Source organism: Oncorhynchus gorbuscha, linkage group LG25 (assembly GCF_021184085.1).
Source record: "Oncorhynchus gorbuscha isolate QuinsamMale2020 ecotype Even-year linkage group LG25, OgorEven_v1.0, whole genome shotgun sequence".
NCBI classification, from domain to species: Eukaryota; Metazoa; Chordata; class Actinopteri; order Salmoniformes; family Salmonidae; genus Oncorhynchus; species Oncorhynchus gorbuscha.
Window position 1 is genome coordinate 29067040 of NC_060197.1, and position 20856 is coordinate 29087895.

At 43.1% G+C, this 20856-nt stretch overlaps 1 protein-coding gene and 1 long non-coding RNA gene across 4 annotated transcripts in view; both read right to left on the reverse strand.

Annotated features, from left to right (window-relative positions):
* Positions 1-2248: 2248 nt before the first annotated feature.
* Positions 2249-12108, reverse strand: LOC124014240. Its single transcript, XR_006834987.1, has 2 exons — positions 8341-12108; positions 2249-5798 (listed from the first exon to the last, which is right to left on the reverse strand). It is a non-coding gene; the product is annotated as an uncharacterized LOC124014240 (long non-coding RNA).
* A 7-nt stretch (positions 12109-12115) lies between these two features.
* LOC124014238 (GRB10-interacting GYF protein 1-like) overlaps positions 12116-20856 on the reverse strand; it is a 39248-nt gene continuing 30507 nt past the window's right edge. For all 3 annotated transcript variants that reach the window (XM_046329041.1, XM_046329043.1, XM_046329040.1), the window contains exons 20-25: positions 20497-20690; positions 20000-20166; positions 14440-14601; positions 12907-12954; positions 12574-12718; positions 12116-12281 (exon numbers count right to left, since the gene is read on the reverse strand). In XM_046329041.1, the coding sequence (XP_046184997.1) occupies positions 12654-12718; positions 12907-12954; positions 14440-14601; positions 20000-20166; positions 20497-20690 (636 nt within the window). In that variant the 3' untranslated portion in view covers positions 12116-12281; positions 12574-12653. The remainder of the gene's footprint in view (positions 12282-12573; positions 12719-12906; positions 12955-14439; positions 14602-19999; positions 20167-20496; positions 20691-20856) is intronic.

Sequence of the window (20856 nt, forward strand, 5' to 3'; positions counted from 1 at the left end):
TGTAAGTCTTCACAAGGTTTTCACACACTGTTGCTGGTATTTTGACCCATTCCTCCATGCAGATCTCCTCGAGAGGTCTGCATGGAGGAATGGGTCAAAATAGGGTCAAAAAATGGCAGAGGTCATAGCTCCTTGGGAGTCTCCATTGGAAAAAGTCTGTCCTCGACGCCTGTCCTCCTCTCCGTGAACCGGAAACTGATAAGTGGTCGAGGAGAGTGGTCATTTGTTAGTAGCCGGACGAAGAAGTGTCATCCAAAACCCATTGGATAAGAAAGCCAGAGGTCCCACTCCAATTACCTTCTCCTCCAATGGGTTTTGAGAAGGAGACATGGAGTATGCCATTTGAGATCTTCCCATAAGTACCCTTTCAGCAGCTAGCTCGGCATTCTTTCAGAATATGCCACACCCCCTTTGAATCGGCTGTTTTCTCAAAGGAGAAAAACATGCACCCGTTTTAAAACGATACACTACTTATCCTTTTATCCATAAAATGTCTTGCACATCCAGCTAAATTTTGTTTTGATCACTTTACACATTTAATTTGGGATTCTACCCCTGTAGCGCCGAGTGGAGAAGGGTAGTCTCATTTCATATGAGCGCATTTCTGTGAATCCCAAACCAGCCCCTTGCCGCCACCTACTCGTACGGAGGGCCCTCCGTTGTCACGTGTTGCTGACGAAACTCCCGGGGATGACTTCCATCGAGTGGCAAGGGGATCAATAAACCCATAGACTTCGGGACACACTAGGGACTTGAATGATGCGATTCATGCTCCATATTTTAATAATAAAATGCACATGAAATTCAAATGAACAATTGACTAGAAATACTCTTAACAGTTAAACGTATCATTTGGGAGGTAATTTCATATGTTTTGAGTCAAGCAATGAAATTCAACACAAACACACATTTCCTATAATTAGGCAAACTCCAAACATATCTTAGTGCGTGTTGGGGATAGCACTTCACTCTGGAGCCTGCTTGGTTCGAAATGGCAATCAGAGGCTCTAATTAGCTGCTACATACAGGGCTAAATTGTTTACCCTTTTGATGGTGGAGAGAAATGTACGTTTTAAAGTTCATTTACACAATTTTTTTCCATGGGGTGTAGATAAAATATTTCCGCTTTTAAAGCGAGTTTTCTGTAGGTCTACCTTTTTCCATGGACATTTTGTGTTGTTGTAATTGTATACATTTTATGCAATTCTACATATTTTGCCATGGGCAGAGATACATTTTTGCATTTTTTAAAGCTTATTTCCAGCAATTTTGTCACGGCTTATACCATGTAATTATATCTGAGTGACCTAACAAAATCAATGGGGGCCTGCTGGAGGTCATGGCCTCTGGGCACTGCATGTCCGGTCGGTATTCGACCGTGATTACTAGAAGTTTACATAACTGGCTAGACTAACTTACCAATAACATTTTTTTTTTGCTGACAATTGAGTGACTGTCAGTAACTGACAGAACAAGAGAACTGCTGATGCACAACCAAATTGCAAAACGTACACCTTCTACCATTCTAACTCAACAGTAAGTTAAGACCCTAAGTGACCTTGGATCAATCTAGATTATAATTTTCAGTTCCTCAGCTTTGGGACACTTGTGCAAATGGAGGGCCAAGGAGAAGGGGGTGATTTGAGATTCAGCTCGTTTCCTCCACTCGCCTCAACTCCTCCATTACTTTTGACATTTTTCAAAGTGGAGAGGCAGCGAGCAAAACTAATTGAGATTCTCCCCTTGAGGCAAATTTGTTTCTTGTGTTCCACAGAAGGTGCATGCTTAGGGGTGCGTTTGAACGGTTTTGTGGTGACCACAGAGAAAGCATTCCCATTATGGCATCTGAGCTCATTGAGGCAATCTCCATTTTAAAGTAGTGAATTTTCTTCACAATTGGCTGATCCCTCCTGATGACCCGCCTGGACATGATTCCAACAGTTTCATCAAGAGGGATCAGCCAGTAAAGTCGGAAGTTCCACCCACTTGACTACTTTAAAATGATGGAACCCCTTAATGGCGCTGCCCATGCGAAAACTGCCTTTTGGCCACTCATTCTCTGAGTGACCGCTGTGAGTCACTGCCTTTTCAAGGTGTGTTGCCTAATGTGGATAAAAATAGTCTTACCTACATATTGATGCTTACAAATAATACTCATGCATGTTCCATTTCATATGTTTGTCTGAGCAAAAGGAATGACACAATTTATGGTAAGAATAGGGAAAAACAGAAATAACATTCATAGTCATACCCATCAAATGCATTTTATTTAATCACTTTTGGTTCTCTTCAAACAAAAAACTAACTATTTACAATTCTTTAGGTATGTTCTTTTTCTGAATGCATTTATGTTACTAAACTCATTCAAAACGTTTAAGTGATGGAATTGAGCTGACTGGGTGAAACAAGGGAAAATATCATTTGGTAAATTAATCATCTCCCCCAGGGGCATCACAAAGCAAAAACATCAATAACTTTTGAACTTCAAGGATTAACAGAAAATCAGAAAAATGTCAACAGCTGGAGACTTGACAGACTAACATATGATAACCACCAGTCATTCAACAACAGACTAGAATAATTGGTGGCTACATTTGAAACGCAGCTCCCTGCAAACCAGCATGCCACTGGCATCCTTATCTGACCGATGGAATTCAAATAATGACAATATCCTGCTCTCTCGGTCTTCACAAAGTACTTCAGTGACATTTTAGATTTTCCCCAATCGGCACTAACCAATACATAAACTGATCCAAACGGACTGAATAGAGTGTATTCAAAACCAACCCAGCTAAAACGTAACTTTCTGAGAACCATATGTTTTAATAGTTTGGTGAGAGTCTGGTCGTGTTGATTTTGCATATGACCTTTTCACAACTTTCTGGGAATGTTGCAGGATAGTTGCTTGGCTTTGGAACATTCTCAGCACTTTGTCAAATGTCATTACTTTTAACAGAATGTTTCCTAAAAGTTCAAACATGGTTACATTTAAGTTCAGTTTTGGTAATGTTTTAAGAACATTCTCCAACTGGTTTGACATTGGGAATGTTCTCATAGTTCAGAGAACGTTAAACAACGTTCTTCTGTGGTAATTTCAGTACTTCAGCATAACGTTTCCTCATGGTTCTATTTAAAGTTATGTTCTCATTTGTTTAAAACGTCCTATAAAAACTTTAATGTTCAGAGAACGTTATTTCAAAACATACATTCTGTTCTCAGCGTCACCAAAACACTCTTGTTAAGTGTGTTTGGGTGTGGTGGCCGCACCCACTAATTGGCCACACCTGAGCTTGAGTGCTGTTTCCTTTAAAAATGTGGTCTGTTTGAAGACTCAAAGGAACAGATTTGTATGTGTAAAAAAAACAATGGCACACTCGCTCCATCCTGATGGCACAGTAGACTAATTCCAGAAGATTATAGGTTCGAATCTCACAGATGCAATGTCACAATTTTTTTTTTTTAAATGTTTGCATGAATTTCCATGTGTCTGATCTGTGCTTGGAGTTTAAACAGTTAACCCCAAATAAGCTAGCGGTGCTCTTTTTTGAAAAAAAAACTTCAAGTACCTAGAATTTCCGTTCTCACTGTTTAATAAAACCTCAGAGGGGAACTTCAAAGGAACCAGAGTAAAACGTTGTAAGAACCTCCCTGCAACCTAAAAAATAAACATTCCCAGAACAGGCAAAGTTTTCACTGCTGTTCTCAGAACGTACATTTTTTCTTCTTCTGTTTTACCAGTTAGGAAAGGTATGGCTTCTTCCCACAACCAATGGGAAACAAAAAAAACACAACATTCCCACAACTTCCAAGGAACCAAATGTGCTAACTGGGTAGAAAGCCAAAGCTAACATATATGGAAAAACCTGAACCAGTCATATCCTACAACGAAGTTAATACTTGTTTTGTCGGACCAACCAGAACTGATTCTAAATAGGAAAACACTTAAGAGAATGAATCCATTCAACCTAACTGACAGGGGAAGTACTGGGTTTCTCCATACGAAAAACAAACGAACAAGTTTCAGAACTGTTCCAAGCACCTTCAGTAGAAGAGAGACAAACCCATTATCAACTGTATAATGGAATACATATAGCAACAAGTATCATAGCCACTCAATCTGTTGAGTAAACCTTGACTCGTATACAGCCATTCAATACCATTAGCTACAGTAGACGCTTCTAATATACAGGGACATAAGTCATTACAAATGGTCAGTAGTCAAATGTTTAGGGACAATTTAGGCTACTCCGAGAACGCCAAGAATAAATATATCCTCCATTTTAAGGCGTGGTAAGCACCAAGATAAAACAGTTGAACATGTTTCAAATCAAGTCTCATAATGTGAATTATTGTGTCAAAATCTTTTCCGTCAAACCATTACTAGTGATGGGGTAAATAGTAATATGTAGTGTGTGTGTGAGACAGAGGACAGATTTAAAAAGTCCAATGCAGACATCTCAATATCAAATCATTTCTGGGAAACAGTTTAATTACCTTACTGTGATTTCATTGATTTAAAATGGTCAAAAAGAAACAAAAACAGCTTCTTAGCAAAGATCAATTTAGCAAGGACTGTCTGGGAGTGGTCTGGGTGGGGAGGGAAACTAAACTAGCTGTTATTGGCAGAGAGGTTTGGAACGCTTCTTCTTATTGGTCTATGTCACCATGTAGGCGGCAACTCCATCCCACCAAAATAGGCAGTCTTTTCAAATAGCTCTTAAACTAAAAGAGCATTAACATTTTCACAGTTTTACAGTATTATTCAAACCTCAATGTGGAAATATACTATATATAAAGTCGTTTTTTTTGGGGGGTGCACTGGGCCTTTAACATACCCTTCCAAGTCAGCTCAGCTCCACACTATACTCCAGACTTCTCATTCCTCACCCTACACCAACTACATGTATAGGCATTTAAAACTGGATATCTGAAAAGAAACACTCTTGCTTTCAAAAAAGGCAAACCACCATCATCATTGTCGTAAGGGGTTTTCTACAGTTCTACTTTCATGCTGACGTGCAATAGATGCTGGACAGAAATAACGTAACATACAACAGTATTGTTAGCTAATAAGACAGTCCTGTCCAAGTAAGTAGAACAGACCTCCCCTTCAAATGCTATTGTCCTTATGTTCTCTTACTGTTTATTGAATATTTAGAGTTTGCCATACAAGGCAGATCTGTACAGTTAAGGCATGTTGAACAGAGAGAAAAGGAAAACAATTAGACGAAAACAAAATACTTTCACGTTATTTACATAGCAGTTTGAACTCAAGCGTGTAGTATTGAGCCTTTCCGCTTGTGTGTGTGTGTGTGTGTGTGCATGAATGTGTCATGCAGTGTTTCCCAAACTCGGTCCTGGGGACCCCAAGGGGTGCACGTTTTTGTTTATGCCCTAGCACTACACAACTGATTCGAATAACCAGCGCTTGATGATTAGTTGATTATTTGAATCAGCTGTGTAGTGCACCCCTTGGGGCCTCCAGGACCGAGTTTGGGAAACACTGGTGTAATGACAGGCTCTATTAGTTGTGTGTGTGAATGTGGTTCTAGAAAAGAGCAAGTCTTTTTGAGAATGTGTGCTTGCAATTATTTTACCAGAATCCAGCTGCGTGTACTGTACACATGAGTAAAGCTCTACGTTTGTGTGTAGTCCACTGTTCCAAGTTCCTCTGCTGCTGTGGTTTCTGCTTGGCACTTTTACCACCAGGGGGCAGAAAGAAGAGGAAAAGAAAGGTTTGAAGATACAGTACGCTCCATCTCCTTTCCAACAGAGGGCAGCTAGGAACAGTTAGAATCCTGTGGAAAGAGAGAAAGAAGATCTTCATTAGACAACACTGAAAACAGAACTGCGATAAGGACAACATAGCTACCAACATTATACAGTAGATTCACTAAGGAAGAAAAAGTATAAACATTAAATAGTTAAGTGATAATGCCAGAGAAGCCGATGTTTGGAAGATATATTGGCACGGGTGTGCGTTGAGGGCCGGCAAACTGTGCTACCATATCCTCCAAACACCGGCTTCGAGGGCACTTGTATACAACGGGTTACCAACATATTCAAATACTGATCGACAAACAGTACCAATCAAAAGTTTGGACACCTACTCATTCTTTATTTTTACTATTTTCTACATTGTAGATTAATAGAAGACAAACTATGAAATACCACATATGGAATCATGTAATAACCAAAAGAAGTGTTCTTCAAAAGTAGCCACCCTTTGCCTTGACAGCTTTGCACACTCTTGGCATTAAACAACAGTCTTGAAGGAGTTCCCACATATGCTGAGCACTTGTTGGCTTCTTTTCCTTCACTCTGCGGTCTAAGTCATCCCAAACCATCTCAATTGGGTTAGGTCAGGTGATTGTGGAGGCCAGGTCATCTGATGCAGCACCATCACTCTCCTTCTTGGTCAACTAGTCCTTACACAACCTGAAGGTATGTTTTGAGTCATTGTCCTGTTGAAAAACAAATGATAGTCCCACTAAGCACAAACCAGATGGGATGGCGTATCGCTGCAGAATGCTGTGGTAGCCATGCTAGTTAAGTGTGCCTTGAAGTCTAAATAAATAACTGACATTGTCACCAGCAAAGCACCCCCACACCACCACCTCCATGCTTCACGGTGGAAACCACAAATGCAGAGATCATCCGTTCACCTACTCTGCATCTCACAAAGACACGGCGGTTGGAAGCAAAAATCTCAAATTTGGACTCGGACCAAAGGACAGATTTCCACTGGTCTAATGTCCATTGCTCGTGTTTCTTGGCCCAAGCAAGTCTCCTCTTATTATTGGTGTCCTTTAGTAGTGGTTTCTTTACAGCAATTTGACCATGAAGGCATGATTCGCACAGTCTCCTCTGAACAGTTGATGTTGAGATGTGTCTGTTACTTGACATCTGGGAAGCATTTATTTGGACTGCAATTTTTGAGGCTGGTATTTTGAATGAACTTATCCTCTTCAGCTAAGGTAACTCTGGGTCTTCCATTCCTGTGGCAGTCCTCATGAGAGCCAGTTTCATCATAGCGCTTGATGGTTTTTGAGACTGCACTTGAAGAAACTTTCAAAGTTCTTTACATTTCCGGATTGATTGACCTTCATGTCTTAAAGTAATGATTGACTGTCATTTCTCTTTGCTTATTTGAGCTGTTCTTGCCATAATATGGACTTGGTCTTTTACCAAATAGGGCTATCTTCTGCATACCAACACAACTGATTGGCTCAAACGCATTAAGGAAAGAAATTCCACAAATGTACTTTTAAACAAGGCACACCTGTTATTTGAAATGCATTCCAGGTGACTACCTCATGAAGCTGGTTGAGAGAATGCCAAGAGTGTGCAAAGCTGTGATCAAGGCAAAGGGTGGCTATTTTGAAGAATCTCAAATATTAGATATATTTGGATTTGTTTAACACTTTTTGGTTACTACATGTTTCCATATGTGTTATTTCATAGTTTTGTTGTCTTCACTATTCTACTGTGTAGAAAATAGTCAAAAGGAGTAGGTGTCAACTTGACTGGTACTGTATGTTTATGAAAAACATTATTTTGATAAATTTATTCATACTAGTTCATCCTTCCACGAGATACAGTCCCGACACAGATCTAAGTTTGCTACCCAAACTGGCTGGTCGTTCATTCTATCTGTTAGGTTGCCAGAGACGCGACCCAGTCGTTAAGTCTTTTTGTTCTATATCTATGGACGCGACCCAGTCATTTGTTCTAAATGTTCAATTGACATACTGGCTGGCAATGTTCTTATCCCTTGCTTGCTAGCTAGCCAACTACAGCTAATCTTTCAGGCACATCAAACAGTGCAGCCAGAAAACTAACTGCATTTCATTTATTTGACCTGTTTTCCTTTGACATGTCTTTGTATATATCCAAATTATGTCAGCTGATTCATGATTGACTGGCTGAGAAAAGCTGTCCGTCTCATCCTGACACATTCATTACTATGGGACAGCTGGAGATTGAATTTGAATATTGAAGCAATGTTGCAAATGTCAGAGAGACAGACAGCAAGGTTTATACAGATCTCTGCTGTTGAAAACCAAATGCTCGTCTAAAAGAAATGGGAGATAATGTCTAGATGATTTTTATAGTGGAGATCAAGTTTATAAATTGCCTGGCTGGGCTGATGAGACAGTGGATTGTGCAGTCAGATGGAAAAGAGTAAATAGGCATTTTAACATCATTGATTTAGCCGGTGCTAACTTGTGGAATAGACCCCGGCTGGAATGCGGTTTTAACCAAATCAGCATTCAGTATTAGACCCACCCGTTGTATAAATATAATATAATAATAATATATATATAAATAGACCCTTACCTATATGATGGTTCTCTTCTTGCAGTCACCTTGTAGTTGATCTCCAGGCAGTGGCTAGGTGGCAGAAGGCGGGGGGGGCATCTGGGCAGAAGGTCTCCCCGTACATCCATCGTTTGTGTTGTCTCTCCCCTGCCTTCTCCATTGGTTGGCGATTGTTGTTCAAACACCCTGGGCTGGGCTCTGCAGCGGAGTCCATTTTGATGACAGACGATGATCACCAATCAGTCTTGGTAGTCCCTACAGTCCGCAACTCCATCCACGTTAAGTCCTTTCTTTCGCCACTCCTGATGATAGACAGGGCCACTGGCAAAGTCAAGGGAACTTCCAGGTAGTTAATTTACCTCAGTATTTCAACAAAAAAAACATGTTTCCTTGAGGAACATTCACTCTGTTCCTCAATCTGTCTTGAATTTCTTTCATCTGTTTGTTTTTATATCAAGCCTTGTGGTTTTGTCCAAGAGATTTTCTAAAAAAAGGTAATACAAAAATATGGTTATGTACAGGAGGAAGGTGTGTTCCTAAGTCTTTCGTTTCGGTTTGAGTCTCGTTTTCAGTGAGACGGTACTAACTAAAAACTCAAAAAGTTACATTTTCCAACCCTCCCTTTGTACTATAATATTTCTGTGCTCCCGTCCCAAATGTAATGGAACCTCACAGTTAGAAAGTGCATAGTGAGTGTCAGGGCAGGGTGTGAGTGTCGAGGGGTGTCCCCCAGGGATCAGTACTGGTACCCTTTCATTTCCCCTCATTGCAGGGTTAATACACTCCCACTGCACACCCTGAGCCCCCTTAAAAAAGTATAATGATAAAAAGTAAGATATGCTGCTGACACAGTCCAATCAAATGCAATGGTAGATTTGAGGTCAACATCATGTATGTACAGTTTTACAAAATCTTCAAATTTCCTTTATTCTCATCCACCCCTAAAAGATTTGTCCATCTGTCTCTTTTACGTTGGTGGATAAAAAATAAAACTCCAATTTCACTCCAGGGCATTTTTTCTCTCCTATTAAAGCGATGATATTGTTGTTTCCTCTATTTGTGGTCGAAGTACCAAAAACACCTCTGCTGTGCCCTGCTTTTTGTTTAAGCTTTATACTTCTTTCAGTACTTGTCTAGTTAAGATAGACAGTTCAACAACAAAAAAGTAACTAAATGAAACCGGAAGACACACTAATAATGAACTCCCCCAAAACCAAAAAAAAACAGACTAACTTTGTTGTTGAATTCTTTCTCCTGCGCACCTTGAGGATCAGTCAATTCCAAAGAGCCATGCCCACTAAAGGGTCAAAGGGCAAGGATCTTGTCCGTCACATTGTGATGTCACTCCTCCTCCCGCCAAAAGCAATGTACGCCAATGAACGTCCATATTGCAGAAGCACACTCGCAAAACCCCACCCCCTACACAAAAAAACTGCACCCACAGAAATCTGTGTTTTGTAAACAACCAAAAATCCAGTAAGGAATAGAAAATAGTCTATTTTATTTCTCATAGTAATATTGTTTTTGTAAGAACAGGATTGCAGAGGCAGTGGGATCAACTGTAGCCATCCCGAGTTCTTCCTCGGAGTAAAAAAGAAAAGGTGACCTCTTCAATCTGAGTTTTTTTGTTGTTGTTGAAATTATATCCGGTATCATCACATTTTGTCTTTTTTGGGGGGGAGGAGGGGAATACATTCAAAGTTTTCTTAAGAAAGAAAAAACAAAACGCACTTCACATGGCGGTAATGAAACAAAAACAAATTAAGAAAAAAAATAAAAAAGCAGCCCCAAGTGCTTATCATAATCTTAGTCAAAATCTTTTTTTTTTCTTTGTATATATTCATATATAAATGTTCATTTATATTCAGAAAAAAAGTCACCACCATCATTATCAATAGCAACAACAATAAGTAACACGAATATGCTAACATGTTGTGCACCGTCCTGTACACAGACAGTTTGATGCCAATCGTTTTGAGCAGAATCTGAAACTCAACACCTTTCACACGCAAGTTAAAGAAAGCCGACAAGGCAACGTGATCACGTCCCAGGAAAACTAAACCGGACTAACCTTACAAAGAAGAAGAGTCATCATCCCCAGGCTATACTACAACTATTAGGATACATGACTGACATGCACATTGACTGTGCAGAGTGCTTAAGAGAATTTCATTAAGAACCTCATCTTTATTTTGGATGTAAATGGAATGTTATACAAGGTTTACAGACCCTTCTTTTTGCAATTTCACTTGGTTTTGAAAAATGTACCCCGGCAGGGATCGACTTCTCAAGCCTGGAGTTCCGGGGCATCCAAAAAACATGAAAAGGCTCCAAAAACATCCTTTTACAAACAGAAAAGCGCTCACGTTTTTCATGTTTTGGGATGTCCCGGAACTCCAGAATGAGGCCCAGGAAGTCGATCGCTTCTGGGTAAGTTTCTCAAAACCAAATGAAATTGCCAAAAGAATATGTCGTCTGGACCCTTTCTAATAACATGCCATTTTACATGAAAAATAAAGATTAGGTCCCTAAAAATAGTTTAATTCTCCTTTAACTTAACATCACAGTACACTCAAAAGTAGTTCATGTCTCAATGGTCATTGAATATTCCCTCCCATTCACCCTTTCAGAGTTCTAAGGCAAAAATGTGCATGCACACACACACACACACACACACACACACACACACACACACACACACACACACACACACACACACACACACACACACACACACACACGTAGGGATCACTTCTTTCCTATGATTAGTAAAGACACAGGCGTACACACACACACTAAAGATCCTTACCACTGTCTGTTTGAAACCTCACAGAGGCTCAGAGACCGTGGCTGAGAGAAGACCGCAGGGGAGGGGTATAACCCATACTCCAAAATCACACAGAAAAAAATAAACAAGTGGTGGTCAACAACATAAAGCCATAATCCTCCTCTACAAATGTATGTGTTTCCACTACGTCTATCTGGGGATGACGAGCTGGTGAGAGGAAGGATGTGTTGTGGGATTGCCCTCTCACTCTCGGTCTCACACACAAGTATTCAAAGAAGGTCCCCATGTACAAGAGGACAGACATTCTACTCATGAAAGAAAAATAAAAAATGTATCTAATTTGAACCAAATGACGTACATCTTGGTAAGCAATGGAAAAAATATATACATTGTGCAGACTAGTATGTTTCTGATACACAGCAGCCCTCACACACACACACACAAAATATTAATCTCTATACCTAACCTCATTTGTTTTTTTATTTTATCTTTCTTTTTTAACACAAGTGCAAATCTTCAAGTTTTCTTTGTATCCATTTTTTTGTAATAGCTTTACTTTTTATATAAATGTATTATCTTAAAAAACAACAAAAAAAACAACAGTGTTTGTCTTTAAAGAAAAGATTGGTTTTTCTGATAAGGTTTCAAAATAAAGGTCCCCTCTACCTTTGAGTTCCCCCTCCCAGTGAGCCTATCCCACCAACCATTCACCTCACCCTTCCAGTTCAGATTTTCACGTGTATACATACGGCATTGCGTGTAGATTCAATACACACACACACACACACCACACAGATTCTGTATTCATAAAAAAAATATTCAAACTTAATAATAAAGTGCATTAGTTCAGTTTAAGGTGCTTAGTCTTACAAGTGCCAAGGGATACCCATCACACCCCCTTTCACCTCATCCACCCACTCAAGTGAACGATTTAAGAAGAGGAGCCCTACTCTTTTCTTTGGGGGGGGGGGAAGAGTGAAACAATCCTCTCCTTCCTGTCCCCCCCCCGATCCCCTAGCAGTGCACATTCGTCATCAGGTTTGTCTGATTAGTAGACAGAAGGCCTCAGGTAGTAGCTATTGCCGCTGCTGATCAAATCTGGATCAGTAATCCTCCACCATCTCCATCTCGTTTAGGCTCAGACGCTCACCCGCGTTATGGAACGAGTAGCCTGGAGAGGAGGGGGAGAACGAAAGAAAGAAATGGGGGAGAGAAAGAGAAAAGGAGGCGGCACAGGTGGATGCGGGAGGAGAGCAATTTAGAGAAGGCATCGAGCAACTCAATCAGTTATGACCCAGATCTATGAGCAGCCCGAAGAGAACATCCACCAGGCAGGCTTGCAGATTTCTCCAGAGCTGGGTGGTGACAGATCATACTGCGGTGATACATTGTGAAGTGATACGTTTGTAACACGTGTGCAATAAGTCGTAAGTGTGAATGAGTTTGAGGAGGACATGTCTTACCGAGGATGCTGGGGTCAGACTGCAGCATCACGGGCTGTTTCTTCTTCTTCATGCCCCCCTGGGCATCGTACATCCCTCCCTTAGCCATGTGGGCCGCCTGGAACATAGACTGCAGTGCGCTGGGGTTCACGCCCCGCATGGAGTCCTGGAGAAGAGGAATCCAATGAGGTACAGAGAGGAAAGACACACTGGGAGTCTTTCCTTGATTCCGTACATCCTCTCCCCTTGTTCCCACCTCTTCTCTGAGAAACAGGTGAGAGGACGTGAGGAATCAAGGACATGTTTTAGGTTTGAATCCACTGTGCCCAGTCGTAGCAGAGAGAAAGGTCTTACCTGCAGAGGGAAGGTGTTCATGGTCAGCCCTGCTACTTCCTTTGATAGCTAAGTGGAGACAGGATGGTAGGAGATCAAAACGAATACAATATGCTATGCACTGAGACAGGGCAGGGCACATACAGACGTCGTCACTAGAGGTCGGCCGATTTCACGTTTTCATAACAATCGGTAGTCAGCCTTTTTGGACGGCGATTATGGACGGTTACATTGCAATCCACGAGGAGACTGCGTGGCAGGCTGACCACCTGTTAAGTGAGTGCAGCATCAAAAGGACCTTGTGGCTGCAAGGCGCGTAGGTAAGTCGCTAGCTAGCATTAAAACTTCTCATAAAAAGCAACCAATCTTCACATAATCACTAGTTAACCTAGTAATATCGTCAACCATGTATAGTTAACTAGCTTGTCCTGCGTTGCATATAATCAAAGAGGTGCCTGTTCATTTATCATCGAATCACAGCCTACTTCAAATACACCAAACGGGTGATGATTTAACAAAAGCACAATCGTTGCACAAATGTACCTAACCATAAACATCAATGTCTTTCTTAAAATCAATACACAGAAGTACATTTTTTTATACCTGCATATTTAGTTAAAAGAAAGGCATGTTAGCAGGCAATATTAACTAGGGAAATTGTGTCACTTCTCTTGCATGAGTCAGGGTTTATGCAGCAGTTTGGGCCGCCTGGCTCGTTGCGAACTGTGTGAAGACCATTTCTTCCTAACAAAGACCGTAATTAATTTGCCAGAATTTGACATAATTATGACATAACATTGAATGAAGGTTGTGCAATGTAACAGCAATATTTGGACTTAGGGTTGCCACCCGTTCGATAAAATACGGAACGGTTCTGTATTTCACTGAAAGAATAAACATTATGTTTTCAAAATGATAGTTTCTGGGTTTGGCCATATTAAGGACCAAAGGCTCATATTTCTGTGTGTTTATTATAATTAAGCCTATGATTTGATATCTGACTGAGTGGTGGTGGGCAGCAGCAGGCTCATAAGCATTCATTCAAAAAGCACTTTACTTTGTTTGCCAGTAGCTCTTAGCGCTGTTTATGACTTCAAGCCTATCAACTCCTGAGATGAAGCTGGCAATACCAAAGTTCCTATAAGAACATCCACTATTCAAAGGTATATGAAATATAAATGGTATAGAGAGAAATATTTGACATGTCATAATTCCTATGATTATTTATTCGAGATTAATTTGATTTCATTTATGTATTATATTAAGTTAAAATAAAAGTGTTCATTGTTCATTCAGTATTGTTGTAATTGTCATTATTAAAATATATATATACACGCATATTTAAAAAACATTTAATTAAAAAAAGAAAGAAGACAATTCGGCCGATTAAATCGGTATCGGCTTTCTTTGGTCCTCCAATAAAATCGGTATCTGTGTTGAAAAATCATAATCAGTCGACCTCTAGTCATCACACACACTAATATACTTGAACCACGGACACGCTTCCATCATCATAACACTTGTTCGGAGGCAGACAGACAGACAACCACACACCTGCTCCTGCCCTCTTCTGGTTCTGGTTCTGTTTGGCACGGCGCTCCAGGAACTGCTTGGCGAACTCTTTGGCTTCCATGGTGTCTCCCAGGTAGGAGCAGATAAAGTCTAACACCTCGTAGGGAGATTCTACCTCCTTCAGGTATGCCACGATGGTGGACACTACACACACACACACACACACACACACACACACACACACACACACACACACACACACACACACACACACACACACACACACACACACACACACACACACACACACACACACACACACACACACACACACACACACACACACAGATTAGAACAGATATGAGAGAGAGAGAAAAGTAGGTAGCACTTCACGGTCATAACCATGACACAATATGACATAACTTGTCATAATATGGTCACAACACTCATGATCCATATATTTCCACCTGTTGTGACATATTGCATTATTTTAGGGCTGGTTATGACACCTTCATAGTGGCAAAACTATTAAGTTTTCCCCCTACCAAGAAGTTTCCTTTCGTTTGAAAGTTAATTTCTTAAATCCTTTGTTGTTGTAATGAATTATTTAGTCACGTTTTTGTTCTCCATCATATTTTAAATGACCTGTCGAAAACACACCTTTACGACACTGTCAAGAAGCATTGTGACCATCCTGTGTCTGTTACCTTGGACAAAGAAAAGACACTTTATGACACTGTCAAGAAGCATTGTGACCATCCTGTGTCTGTTTACTTGGACAAAGAAAAGACACTTTATGACACTGTCAAGAAGCATTGTGACCATCCTGTGTCTGGTACCTTGGACAAAGAAAAGACACTTTATGACACTGTCAAGAAGCATTGTGACCATCCTGTGTCTGTTACCTTGGACAAAGAAAAGACACTTTATGACACTGTCAAGAAGCATTGTGACCATCCTGTGTCTGTTACCTTGGACAAAGAAAAGACACTTTATGACACTGTCAAGAAGCATTGTGACCATCCTGTGTCTGTTACCTTGGACAAAGAAAAGACACTTTATGACACTGTCAAGAAGCATTGTGACCATCCTGTGTCTGTTACCTTGGACAAAGAAAAGACACTTTATGACACTGTCAAGAAGCATTGTGACCATCCTGTGTCTGTTTACTTGGACAAAGAAAAGACACTTTATGACACTGTCAAGAAGCATTGTGACCATCCTGTGTCTGTTACCTTGGACAAAGAAAAGACACTTTATGACACTGTCAAGAAGCATTGTGACCATCCTGTGTCTGTTACCTTGGACAAAGAAAAGACACTTTATGACACTGTCAAGAAGCATTGTGACCATCCTGTGTCTGTTTACTTGGACAAAGAAAAGACACTTTATGACACTGTCAAGAAGCATTGTGACCATCCTGTGTCTGTTTACTTGGACAAAGAAAAGACACTTTATGACACTGTCAAGAAGCATTGTGACCATCCTGTGTCTGTTACCTTGGACAAAGAAAAGACACTTTATGACACTGTCAAGAAGCATTGTAACCATCACAACCATGTAACCCGGACAGGCCCTTATATCAGTCAAACAGAGTCTTGTCCTGCTCCTGAAACTCGCTCCTGCATTCATCATCCCAGTCATCAGCAACAGAGCACTGGGGTGGGTGCATGTCTGACATCAACGTGTGAGCAATTACAATGATAATTTAATGGTGAATGTATTTATTTTTTATATATAAACAAACATACTGTTGACATGTAGGCTATGGTGTGATGGAATGTTTTGCCTTGTGTGGTAGGTTTGGTAGGTATTGACACTTAAGTCCGTGTCATAACCTGCCATAAAATAACCAGCGTGGCAGGTAATGACATTTATGTAGGTGTCATAACCAGCCATAAAATAACCAGCTGTCATGCCTTGGTCTTAGTATTTTGTGTTTTCTTTAATTATTTGTTCAGGCCAGGGTGTGACATGGGGTTATTGTATTGTCATATTGGGGTTTTTGTAGGCATTGGGGATTGTGGTTGATTAGGGGCGTGTCTAGTATAGGCTTGGCTGCCTGAGGCGGTTCTCAATCAGTCAGGTGATTCTTGTTGTCTCTGATGGGGAACCGTATTTAGGTAGCCTGGTTTCACTTTGTATTTCGTGGGTGATTGTTCCTGTCTCTGTGTAGTTTCACCAGATAGACTGTAATTGGGTTTCACGTTCCGTTTGTTGTTTTGCTTTTGTAATAGTTATTTAATGTATCGCTCTTCATTTATTAAAGACATGAGTAACCACCACGCTGCATTTCGGTCAGACTCTCTTTCTACAAACGAAGAACGCCGTTACAGAATCACCCACCACACACGGACCGAGTGGCGTGGTAACAGGCAGCGACAGCATGAGCAGCGAAAGGAGGATGAATTATTAGGAGAATTGACATGTGAAGACGCTATGGACAGCAGAAGCATGGAGTATACGATGTGGGAAGAAATAGACAGGTGGGCGGTCGACCCAGAGAGAGTGCCGGAGCCCGCCTGGGATTCGCTGGAGCAGTGCGAAGAGGGCTATAGGAGAATGGAGTCGAAGAGAAAGACGTATGTATTGGGGGAGGGCTCAGGGAGAGAGTGGCAGAGTGAGGAGTCAGACCTGAGCCAACTCTCCCTGTTAAACGTGAGGAGCAGCGATCAAAGGACTTCTGGACTTGGGAGGAGATATTAGACGGAAAAGGACCCCGGGCTCAGCCTGGAGAATATAGCCGTCCCAAGAAAGAACTGGAGGTGGAATAGCGGAGAGGCGCTGGTATGGGGAGGCAGCACGGCGACGCGGATGGAAGCCCGAAAAGCAGCCCAAAACAATTATTGGGGGGGCTTACAGGGAGTATGGCTATGCCAGGTAGGAGACCTGCGCAAACTCCCTGTGCTTACCGGGGGGCTAGAGAGACCGGGCAGGCACCGTGTTATGCTATGGAGCGCACGGTGTTTCCAGTGCGGGTGCATAGCCCGGTGCGGTTCATACCAGCCCTTTGTATTGGCCGGGCTAGAGTGGGCATCGAGCCAGGTAAGGTTGGGCAGGCTCGGTGCTCAAGAGCTCCAGTACGCCTGCACGGTCCGGTCTATCCAGAGCCACCTCCACACACCAGTCCTCCGGTAGCAGCTCCCCGCACCAGGCTTCCTGTGCGTGTCCTCTCTCCAGTATCACCAGTGACAGCACCACGCATCAGGCCTACAGTGCGCCTCGCCTCTCCTGTGCTGTCGGAGTCTCCCGCCTGTTCAGCGCTATCAGAGCCTTCCTCCTCTACAGCTCTGCTGGAGTCTCCTGTCTGTTCAGCGCTATCAGAGCCTTCCTTCCCTCCTGCGCTGTCAGAGTCTCCCGCCTGTTCGGAGCAGCCAGAGCTGTCAGTCTGCATGAAGCAGCCAGAGCTGTCAGTCTGCATGAAGCAGCCAGAGCTGTCAGTCAGCATGAAGCAGCCAGAGCTGTCAGTCAGCATGAAGCAGCCAGAGCTGTCAGTCTGCATGAAGCAGCCAGAGCTGTCAGTCTGCATGAAGCAGCCAGAGATGTCAGCCTGCAAGGACCTGTCAGTCTGCAAGGAGCTGCCAGTCTGCAAGGAGCTGTCAGCCTGCAGGGTGCTGTCAGCCTGCAGGGTGCTGTCAGAGCTGTCAGTCTGCATAAAGCAGACAGAGCTGTCAGTCTGCATAAAGCAGTCATAGCTGTCAGTCTGCATAAAGCAGCCAGAGCTATCAGTCTGTAAGAAGCAGCCAGAGCTATCAGTCTGTAAGAAGCAGCCAGAGCTATCAGTCTGTAAGAAGCAGCCAGAGCTGTCAGTCTGCAAAGAGCTGTCAGTCTGCAAGGAGCTGTCAGCCTGCAAGGAGCTGTCAGCCTGCATGGAGCAGCCAGAGCTGTCAGTCTGCATAGAGCAGCTAGATCCGCCAGTCAGCCATGATCTTCTAGATCTGCCAGTCAACCAGATTCTTCCAGATCCACCAGTCAACCAGTCTCTTCCAGATCTGCCAGTCTGCATAGAGCAGCTAGATCTGCCAGTCAACCAGAATCTTCCAGATCTGCTAGTCAACCAGAATCTTCCAGATCCGCCAGCCAGCCAGGATCTACCAGAGCCTACTACCTGCCTCATCTCAGTACTGGGCTTCCTCTCAGTCACGAGCTGCCCCTCAGTCACGAGCTGCCCCTCAGTCACGAGCTGCCCCTCAGTCACGAGCTGCCCCTCAGTCACGAGCTGCCCCTCAGTCACGAGCTGCCCCTCAGTCACGAGCTGCCCCTCAGTCACGAGCTGCCCCTCAGTCACGAGCTGCCCCTCAGTTCAGTGGGGTTCTGGGTGAGGACTATTAGGTCATGGTCGGCGGCGAGGGTGGATTATCCCAGGACGCGAAGGGGAGGAACTAGGACATTTATGGAGTGGGGTCCACGTCCCGAGCCGGAACCGCCACCATGGACAAACGCCCACCCGGACCCTCCCTATGGTTTTGAGGTGCGTCCGGGAGTCCGCACCTTAGGGGGGGGGGGGTTCTGTCACGCCTTGGTCTTAGCATTTTGTGTTTTCTTTAATTATTTGTTCAGGCCAGGGTGTGACATGGGGTTATTGTATTGTCGTATTGGGGTTTTTGTAGGCATTGGGGATTGTGGTTGATTAGGGGTGTGTCTAGTATAGGCATGGCTGCCTGAGGCGGTTCTCAATCAGAGTCAGGTGATTCTTGTAGTCTCTGATGGGGAACCGTATTTAGGTAGCCTGGGTTTCACTTTGTATTTCGTGGGTGATTGTTCCTGTCTCTGTGTAGTTTTGCTTTTGTAATAGTTATTTCATGTATCGCTCTTCATTTATTAAAGACATGAGTAACCACCACGCTGCATTTCGGTCCGACTCTCTTTCTACAAACGAAGAACGCCGTTACACCAGCGTGGCAGGTAATGACATTTATGTAGGTGTCATAACCAGCCATAAAATAACCAGCGTGGTAGGTAATGACATTTATGTAGGTGTCATAACCAGCCATAAAATAACTACAGGTCTAAATATATGTGCCATGGCAGTGTTATAACAGGTTATGACAACTGTTTTGACATGGTTATGACTGTCATAACATGTTATGACACTGGGTGTCAAGTAAAGTGTTACCAAAATGTATTATGGACAAAAGGCAAAAGTCATGTAGATAAGAGTTCGGGGATTTAGAGAGTGAGGGAGAGGAGAGGTGAAAGCATAGACAGCAGGGTTGCGAGTGTTTCCATCCAGCGAAGAGGACGACCGTTCGGGTTAGGAGGTGACGGTCTCAGGGGAAAAGGAGGGGAACGGTGGAAGAGTTCCAAGTCCAGAGGAGAGGAGGAGTTGTGACATCACAGGAAGAGCTAAGGAGTTACAGAAGGTGTGTTTTACCGTCCCGTTGGGAGGAGTTGTGACATCATAGGAAGAGCTAAGGAGTTACAGAAGGTGTGTTTTTACCGTCCCGTTGGGAGGAGGAGTTGTAGGCTTGGGTGTTAGGAGGTGAAGGGAGTGACGGAGAGAGGTAACTGTCTCTTAACGTCCAGTGTAGGTGGTGTTGAGGGTTAGGAGGTGGTGGTGGTGGTGGTGGGGGGAGTAACAGAAAGAGGTCAAGGTTCTTACCGTCCAGTGGGGAGGAGGTGTTGTTGGCTTGGGTGTTGAGGGCATGCAGCATCTGTTCACACCAGGTGGTGAACCCGTCCTGAGGCGTCTTGATGCCCTGCAGCAGCTTCAGCAGCTTGTCCTCCTCATCCGTACGCTGCTTCCTACGACTTAACATATACTGCTCACTACAGGGAGGGAGAGGGTGGGGGTGGGGGGTGTGGGTTAAATACACACGCAAACATACCGACAGTCACATAAACCATTTACTGCTCACAAGGACAGAGAGAGGGGGTATTTAAATACACACGGCACCCAAGGAGAGACATTAAAGGGCACACAAAAACTCAGTGAGCGTTTGAATATAGATCGAGTTGGAGAAAGTCCGGGGGGGACGACGACAAGGGAGAAAATAGGACAGACAGGGAGAGAGAAAGAGGGAGAGACGGAGAGTGAGATCAAGGCTTTCGGGTGCATGTATAGCGAGGGCTCTACTGAGAGGTGTTGTTCTCATCTACCTGAGTGAGGGGCTGCTGCGGCTGTTCTTCAGACCCTGCATGCTGCCACCTCTGGACTGGTTCTTCACTGCCTCCTCCCACAGACCCATGGCCCCTCCGCCTCCAGCCTTACCCTCCATCCCCCCTCCGCCTCCCCACAGGCCCCCTGGGACAGCACCTCCGTCCCCCCACTGACCCATGGACATGCCTTGATGCTGAGGAGAGAGAGGAGATGGAACAACAACATTAGACCAGAGTGGACAAGGAACCAACAGAAAGCATCCAATGTCATACTAATGCATTGTACCGTGCCTACAAGCATTTCCACAGCTTCTCATTGTGAGTGCTGTATGTGGGAGTGTCAGCACTCGGTCTCATTCT